Source organism: Salvelinus namaycush, chromosome 18, assembly GCF_016432855.1.
Source record: "Salvelinus namaycush isolate Seneca chromosome 18, SaNama_1.0, whole genome shotgun sequence".
NCBI classification, from domain to species: Eukaryota; Metazoa; Chordata; class Actinopteri; order Salmoniformes; family Salmonidae; genus Salvelinus; species Salvelinus namaycush.
The window spans coordinates 1,333,107-1,341,614 of NC_052324.1; the positions used below are offsets into that span (position 1 = coordinate 1,333,107).

At 40.6% G+C, this 8,508-nt stretch overlaps 1 protein-coding gene and 1 long non-coding RNA gene across 3 annotated transcripts; one reads left to right on the forward strand and one right to left on the reverse strand.

The window, feature by feature from the left end:
• Window positions 1–731: 731 nt before the first annotated feature.
• On the forward strand, window positions 732–2,997 carry rilpl2 (Rab interacting lysosomal protein-like 2). Of its 2 annotated transcripts, none has more exons than XM_039012693.1 (4): window positions 732–1,589; window positions 1,796–1,947; window positions 2,044–2,146; window positions 2,630–2,997. In XM_039012693.1, exons 1-4 carry the CDS (start codon window positions 1,296–1,298, stop codon window positions 2,687–2,689), a joined length of 609 nt encoding a protein of 202 aa, XP_038868621.1. In that variant the 5' UTR covers window positions 732–1,295; the 3' UTR covers window positions 2,690–2,997. The 2 variants fall into 2 exon arrangements, with proteins under 2 accessions (XP_038868621.1, XP_038868622.1); XM_039012694.1 differs by having other exon boundaries at window positions 738–1,589; window positions 2,044–2,181.
• A 1,860-nt stretch (window positions 2,998–4,857) lies between these two features.
• LOC120062654 lies at window positions 4,858–8,246 on the reverse strand. The gene is made up of 6 exons (XR_005478423.1): window positions 8,138–8,246; window positions 7,343–7,476; window positions 7,132–7,219; window positions 6,825–6,882; window positions 6,553–6,739; window positions 4,858–6,431 (listed from the first exon to the last, which is right to left on the reverse strand). It is a non-coding gene; the product is annotated as an uncharacterized LOC120062654 (long non-coding RNA).
• Window positions 8,247–8,508: the final 262 nt, after the last annotated feature.

Below are 8,508 nucleotides of genomic sequence, written 5' to 3' on the forward strand. Positions count from 1 at the left end.
AATGGTCCACCGCCCCAAAGAACATCCAGCCAACTTGACAACTGTGGGAAGCATTGGAGTCAACATGGGCAGATACCTGTGAATGCTTGACACTCTGTAGTCCATGCCCTGACGAATTGAAGCTGTTCAGAGGGCAATAAGGGGGTACAACTCAATATTAGGAAGGTGTTCCTAATGTTTTGTACACTGAGTGTATAATGTCCCATGCTGGTGGTCTCCAAGTAAAAACATGAAGAGCTTCGTGCCAAGAGGGATTGTCAGGACAAAGTTGTCTTGTGGGGACAATGGAGAGATGGATTCAGGAGAGAATAACGTGCAATCTGAGAGATATCCTGTGCCTTTTGAATTCATTTTTAGTTGCGCAGACTATGGTGCTTTATACTAGCAATAAGTATTAGTGTAACTTCAGAGATCGCTCACATGTTTATTTTATCTATAAAAGGAAACTTATACCAAGTCTGAGGCCCCAAGTTAGACAAAATATATTGAAGGCATTTTGACATGGTTTGATGTGATATAACTATCGGCCATATTTAAATTGTATTTATGTTAAGATTTTATTTTGACTGCTGCACTTGAGTTTTCTAGTGTCTGAATAAAAAGCTGGCATATTGTTGACTATCTGTGATGTGAATATGTTCACCTGCCATTTTTCTTATAGATATGGGGTTTTCAACCAGTTTTCAATGTATGCTCAATATTAATTGTAGACACCTAAAAATATGAAATGGCACAATGTTTTAATGCCTGTCAGTTCTTGCATTAAAATGTGAGATATTTTGGCCTTGTTCAATTTGATAGTTTTATCCCTGATTTTCCAGGGGCCCCTGCAAACTTTGAGACCCCCAAGGCCCCCCAGGTTGACGGAATGTCAATCAAACTTCGAAATTCAAAGTATAGTGTTGAAAATACCGGGGAAATATCACGTGCTGTTTCACATGATTAGTGTGTCCCTACTGGATTATGTGCATTATTATGCGCTGTTTCACCTGTCGCCAGGGAAACTTTCATCTTGTTACAAGCTGCGGGGAACAGGCCATTTTCTATTGGCTTATTTGTATGTCACTTATACACTGGATACAGCAAGTCAACCATTCAAATTTAGAAAGAGGAGGGTTTATTCAGTTAGCCTACTACCGGTAACTTGAAGCGCCTACTGTAGCATGCAAGGAACTAAACTTAAAGTTCATAAGTATCTTGTATGTTAAATGTCACAACGCTCGAGTTGAGAAATCGGTCCCACCGTTTGAGAAAACAACTTTTGTTGAATTCAGTGCGTTTTTGGAGTACGAGCAATGGAAGAGTTGAGCGAGTCTTCACCCGCTTTGGCGTTCGAGAAGGAAGCATTTGAGCTGACGGTGGAAGATGTTTATGACATTTCATACGTGATTGGCAGAGATTTGCTGAAAATAAGTACTACAGGTGAGGAAGTCTCCGATTTGCAATTCAAAATTGTCCGGGTTTTGGAGATGTTTGAAACGTTAGTGAATAAGTATAACCTGTCATTGGAGGAGCTGAAAATGGAACGAGACAACTTGAAGAGTGAACTGGATAGAATCGTGAGAGAAAGTTCTGCCGGGCAGGAAGCGGTGAGTTTGATCTTTTCAAACCAGGAAAATAACTGGTCAAAATCGATACCTTTTAAATGTTCCATAAAGTCTTTAACTGGACTACGTCTGTTAGGGTATGTTCAAGCATGTTGTGACGTTTCACTGGGTTGCTATACACTACTGTGCAACATAGTTGTGGACCCCTTTTTGTTCGACGTTTAGCCCTTTAATCAATATGTTCTCAGCAAACACTAGGACCAAACAAACTGGTGGTGGACCTGAAAGATCCCAATAGACCACGCTTCACAATGCAGGAGCTGAAGGAGGTGCTTCAGGAGAGGAACCAGCTCAAGGCCCAGCTACTGGTGGCGCAAGAAGAGTTGCAACTCTACAAGAGGTAGAATACACAACCAGACTTGACCAGTCCCCATGCAACCCGCACCACCTCACCCCAACCCACACAAAAATGTAATGTAGTGCTTTGTACTTGCAGTGGGATGCTGCCACAGGGTGAACAAGCCATGGTAGAGGTTGACTTAGTATCTCCATCCCCTTTGAAACCTGTCCCTGACACAACAGATGAGACTAAAGAAGAGGTACCTAACGAAGGAATGACCACCATCAGAAAGCTGTGAGCAGTTAGCTTTTTTCACTACTCAACTTTGCATAATCATAGTGAATTGCAAGACGACCATGCAGTATGACATGGTTTACACCCTGAAAACAAGTATTTCAGAGACAACCATAGTATCACACAGGAGACAACCAGGTGGTTTGTTCTCACGGTCTGTCTCTGCCCTCGTAATGACCTGCTTGTGACCGGCTGGCTGTGTGTGTTTGTGCTGATGCTGTGTGATTGGGAGAATCTGACTGAAGAGGGGGAAAGCGAGAGCTGATACCACTTCACCAAGCCAGCATTGTTATTGTCGGACTTACGTGACTCAGTCAAGCCTCGGCTGACACTGCAAATTCACTCAATCCCCCGTCGCCTCCTCTAAGACTAGGGATGTACATTGTGTTGTCAAACTATTTGCAGAGCAAGTTCTCTAAAATAAACTAATTCTTATTTCTTTTTGTAGGTTTTCATTCAGACGGAAATAAGGACAACCTATGAGAACAAGGACCTAAGGCATTACTAACGATAAACCAAACATTTTTATGCACATGCTTTCTATCAATGCTTTGTATTAGATCAGTTGTTTTCAGTAATGAATGAAAATGTTTTTAACTGGAATAATTTTGGCTTTTGAAACAATAACTCAGTGTTGTCTTTTTATAGATTTAACTGTTGTCATTAATACAGGTATGGGAAAATAACTTGATGCTCATTAAGGTCAAATAACATGGTACAGACCAATGATTTCTCCAGTGCATTCAGAAAGTATTTGGACCCCTTACAGCCTTATTCTAAAATTGATTAAATTGTCCCCCCCCAATCTACACACAATACCCCATAATGACAAAGTGGGTTTTAAGAAATGTTTGCCAATGTATTAAAATAAGTATTCAGAGACCCGTTACTCAGTACTTTGTTGAAGCACCTTTGGCAGGGATTACAGCCTCGAGTCTCCCTGGGTATGATGCTACAAGCTTGGCACACCTGTATTTGGGGAGTTTCTCCCAAATCCTCTCAAGCTGTTAGGTTGGATGGGGAGTGTTGCTGCACAGCTATTTTAAGGTCTCTCCAGAGATGTTCAAGTCTGGGCTCTGGCTGGGCCACTCAAGGGTATTCAGAGACTTGTCCCTAAGCCACTCCTGTGTTGTATTGGCTTTGTGCTTAGGGTCATTGTCCTGTTGGAAGGTGAACCTTCACCCCAGTCTGAGGCCCTGAGCGCTCTGGAGCAGGGTTTCATCAAGGATCTCTCTGTACTTTTGCGCCATTCATCTTTCCCTCAATCCGGACTAGTCTCCCAGTCCCTGCCGCTGAAAAACATCTACAGACGTGACGCTTGGCATTCAGGCCAAAGAGTTAAATCTTGGTTTCATCAGACCAGAGAATCTTAAGGTACCATTTGGCAAACTCCAAGCGGGCCATTGTGTGCCTTTTCTTGAAGAGTGGGTTCTGTCTGAGCGCTCTACCATAAAGTCCTGATTGGTGGAGTGCTGCAGAGATGGGAGAACCTTCCAGAAGGACAATCATCTCCACAGAGGGACTGTCATGTTCTTGGTCACCTCCCTGACCAAGGCCCTTCTCCCCCGATTGTGGAGTTCGGCCGGGCGGCCAGCTTTAGGAAGAGTCTTTGGTTCCAAACTTCTTCCATTTAAGAATGGCGGCCACTGTGTTCTTGGGTTTCTTCAATGCTGCAGAAATGTTTTGGTACCCTTCCCCAGCTCTATCCCTGGACACAATCCTGTCTCAGAGCTCTACTGACAATTCCTTCGACCTCATGGCTTGCTTTTTGCTCTGATATGCACGGTCAACTGTGGGACCTTATATAGACAGGTGTGTGCAATTCCAAATATTGTCAATTGTTAAAAATAAATAAAAATGAATTGCCCCACAGCGGTGTCATAATACCCATAAAGTCTAGCGGTCAAACAGGGAAATGGTTCCAATTGTTTTTCCACCATTCATTTTTCTCATAGGGGATTTTAGAAACAGTTAAGGGGTGTGTCATGAAGGCATAATTTGGAGTGACTTTTTGTTAACCATCTAAATTGCTTTCAGGAAAGGTGACAAATAGATTTTGTGCTATTTACAGACTCAAATGCTAATTAGCATCAAAGTAGACATCATGCAAGACTACAAATCCCTGAAAGCTCCTGCACGTCAACGCCTTTGCTAACAGGTAGTGTAAATTTAACTCCAGACCATTCACAGAATTACCTTTTTTAGCAAACGGTTATTTAGCAAACGGTTAATCCAGAGATTTTTACTATAATTCGTCAGTCTCATCCATATCATTGCATTTGTAGTTCTTAATTAGCGTTTCATTTGTTGGGGGTAAATACAGGCAAATATTTTGATGTATCACCTTGTCTAAGGAGAGATAAACATGGTTATCAAAATGTCACACCAGGGTAAGCCTTCATGACACACAGCTCTTCTAAAATCCCCCATGAGAAAAATGAATGGTGGAAAATCAATTGGAACCATTTCCTGGTTTGACCATTAGGCTTAATGTGTATTATGACTCATACTGTGGTACTCTAGAAATGCATTTGTCCAGGTTAGTTTGCCACATTTATTCTATTAAACACCAATATATACTTTTAAATTATGAGCTAAACAAAAATAAAGTATTGAGATGACTTACTGTCCCCACAATTTTTTTTTCTTTAACATTTTAATTGAAATACTGTTGGCTTCAAAATATAGCATTAGCAATCCAGGGTTAATATACACATCATTGGTACAGACTCACAACTGTGTCCTCAAACAAAGGAACTGTAACAGTTCCTTTGGACACGTGGTTGGACGTTGTGCCAAATTGTGACGATGGAACCCTTCAAAGACCAACATTCAAGACTGGTTGCAACAGTAGCCCTAGTAGAGACAAAGAGAGGACCTCCAAGGGCTTGATTCTATCACAGTGCTAAAGAGATGCAATCAACATTAAGGCAAACGCTGCATGTCAGTTCAATATGAAATGGCTTTTTAATTCTGAACTTCAGCGATACTGATGGAAATCGAGCCCCACGACCACTATACTGCCCCAGATTCACTATACCTAACTCATACACCTGAATCCCATCAGCATAATCTGCCTCTACCTGGGGGTTGAGTAGCACAGATCATGGTAATGAATCCCTCCCAAAATTATTTGTGGATTAGATAACTATAGGCTCTTGTAGCAAATATAAAAGTGTTACCAAAATTGTTCCTTGTCCAGAAATTGCATAAAAATTTACATTTTAGGCTCTGAGTGGCTGAGCATAACTATTTTACGCTAGTTCACACAAGGGCTTTTAAAGTCCATTTTACCTTAAAAATAATAGAGCAGCTGTAAAGAAAGCAGTTCAGAATTATAAAGTTACAAATCACTTCGTTGCACATTTTGAAATACACTGACCTACCGGGAGGATGCTGGACTTACGTCTGTGAATATTAATTGGTACATTGACAAAGGCCAAGCTAGCTTTTCTATTCATTGCAAAATGAGCTTCCATGTTAGCCAGATTTCTGAACAGATTTGTCCATGTACACTTAAATTTACTCTCAAAGAGCAACTTACTTTGTAAATTGTTTAAAATGTATTAGGATTTCACCCATTGCAAAATACCTACATTTTAAATCAAGTATAAGCTGGTGTCCCAGAAGCTTGGAGAGCATTGACAATCATATGAAAATTGTTGCTTCAACTAGAACCATACCTAGCATTATAAATTAGAACGAATATAAAAACACCGTTAAAAAAATAGCTAATGTTAGAAATATATCTTCTTGGAAGCGCAGGCCTAAATATGTATAAAACTACCCCAAAATCCAGCAATAAATTGATACAAATTGATCCATGTGTCATCTTGAAGGTTGTCTTCAATATTGTTCATACTGCCACAGTTTTTCCCAAATACATTGCTTGAAAGGGCAGATTAAAAATAAACAAAACGCCCACTTAATTTGTCTCACCTGGAATGCCAAGTTTGCAGTTTAGGGCCAAGGCAATGGTAAAAAAAAAAAAAGCTTTAAAATGCACCTAGTAATTCTCTGGTGGTGTAAAAACAGCACATCAGTATTTGAGCCAAGGGTGAGCCGAGATGGATTCCTTGCTGCGGTCACCATAGTCATAAAGCAGCTCTTCCTCTGACTCAATGTCCCTGGAAGCCACCAGTATGAGATGAGGTATTCCATCTATGTCATGTAATTTGTTCTGGCAATTGCCAGTTTTACTGTGGTTTAGCAGGCTTCCCAGGCGAGTTGATTCTTTTGTAGCATCCGCACTGTAAAGAGGAAATTAAAGGTTTGAAAACATCCATGAGCAAGCTGATAACATCAACATTGTGGCAATGCATAAGTCATAGTTAATACAACTTTTAAATTAAGTTTGAGTAGATACCTTACCAGTATGTTTTGCTGAGATACTGGATATAGTACATGTAGCAGCCAGTCCCAGGGTCTTGGGCATACAGAGCCTCTCTCCTTGGCATCAGCCAGATACAACAAGTCTCCATGATACTCAATTACAAACTTCCCCTTCTTGAAACGTCTGACAGCAGCAAATACTCTTCTTCCCTTCTATATGTTTGGGCTATTGGGGTTCAAGTACAGGTCAAATCAAATTCCAGGTTAAATGATCCATTTCAGTACAATGTTACTTTAATTTCTAAACTAACCTGCAGTCCTTCAACTCCATTTTGTTATCAGGTAATCAAGGTGTCTGTGTTCTTCGTTCTGTTGGCAGAGTGTGGTGTTTAATGAGTAAATAAACATTATCCTAACCAGGATGACGAAGTTGGCATAATCCAATGCAATCCAGAGTGGAAACTGGGTTAAAGGGATAGTTCAGGGATAAAAGGGCTACATTGCTAAAATTCCAAACCATCCACACATTAAATTCTGAGCAAGAACATGTTTTTTTACTTGTTCTTGCATGGCACGGTTGATCTTCAAGCACAACTCACTCTGGTATTATAAACTGACCTTCAATTCAGCTTTGCTTTTTCTGGAACTCAGTCTAATAGGATAATAATCTGTGACCTTCCTGTTTTGGGCAGCATTGCTTTCTGCTCTGGATGAAAAGAGAACACAGTATTCCATTGTCAGATGATCTGGTGTTGAAGTGCTGGCTTGATCAAATACTGTACTTCATTTGAACAAATATTTTACTGACATGTTTGTCAACATTACTTACTTTTATACTTTGACTAGCCCCCTTCTCAGTTTTGGGCTTGGTGATATTGCCATCTGGTTTCATTGGGTTGGAGTGGGATTTTAGATCCTCCTCCAGGACATGCAGGGTAGTTGTCTCTCTGGGTACCAGTCTCCCTGAATAGAATAGTGGGGAAAGAAGCACAGTGTACATCAGACTTTGTTGTATAAGCAAAACATACAGCTTCAGGAGGGGAATGCTATGGATGCCTAAATAAACAAACAATTAGTGGTGTCATAAGACATTGGTCAGTGGACATTACTGCCATTCACAGGAAATTATTCTGGGGGAGCCACTTAACGCCGATCTGACTCAAAGGAATTAGAAGTTAAAAAGATATATATAATAATATGGAGTGCAAGCATCGCCATGGTCTTATTCAGACCAATATCGAATGATGATGAAAGAGCATGTAGTCCAAGTAACATATTTGAATTGTCATTATTGGTGGTGGTTTCGTATAAGTTAGCTAACTGAAAAGTATTGATAACCAATTTCTAACACATTTAATAAGATACCCCATTCATTTCTGGTTTATTTTCCTGTCTTATTTTTGACCTGAAGGGTTTCCTCGGGTCTATTGTTGGTAGTCAGCACTTTTTTCTTCCCTTGAAGGCAAACATGTCAGGAGGTTAGCTTAATAGCCTACCATATCTACAGTATATCCAACGACGTCTACGATAACTAGCTAGCTGATAGTTAAATGAGGGACGCAGCTTGCTAAGGAGTAACGTCGTTGTCAAGCTGACTTTACTACTCATACGTTTCCCTACTTACCTTTTGCCATGTCAACACTCACACAACTAGACAGTATGTGCACAAGTTCGTGTTTAAAGTTTTGCAATGTTCTCATGTGCTTCGTTGTATTGTGCTAGCGAACAACTGTATCGCTAGAAGCCGAATAGAAACACCGCCACCACGCCAGAATAACAAGACATGGACTTCCTGTCATTTAAAAAGCTACTGCATCCCTGATTGGTTAAACGCTACTTCTAGTAGAACGTGATTGGCGTGGCGCGAAACATACTTTAGAAGCCCATCGTAAATTCACTCTGGACTGCAAGAGTGCGCTCTAAGCGTTCGTAAATTCTGAGCGTTGTGACTTCACAAAGTCAGTCAAGCACCCAAGCTAACTGGCTAACGTTGGC

What these genes read in the sequence shown, in the direction of transcription:
- rilpl2 (XM_039012693.1), top strand. Translation starts at nt 1,296, where the DNA reads ATGGAAGAGTTGAGCGAGTCTTCACCCGCTTTGGCGTTCGAGAAGGAA. An exon ending in GAGTTGCAACTCTACAAGAG is followed by an intron (nt 1,948 to 2,043) that starts GTAGAATACACA and finishes TTGTACTTGCAG; the next exon opens with TGGGATGCTGCCACAGGGTG. An exon ending in CAGATGAGACTAAAGAAGAG is followed by an intron (nt 2,147 to 2,629) that starts GTACCTAACGAA and finishes TTCTTTTTGTAG; the next exon opens with GTTTTCATTCAGACGGAAAT.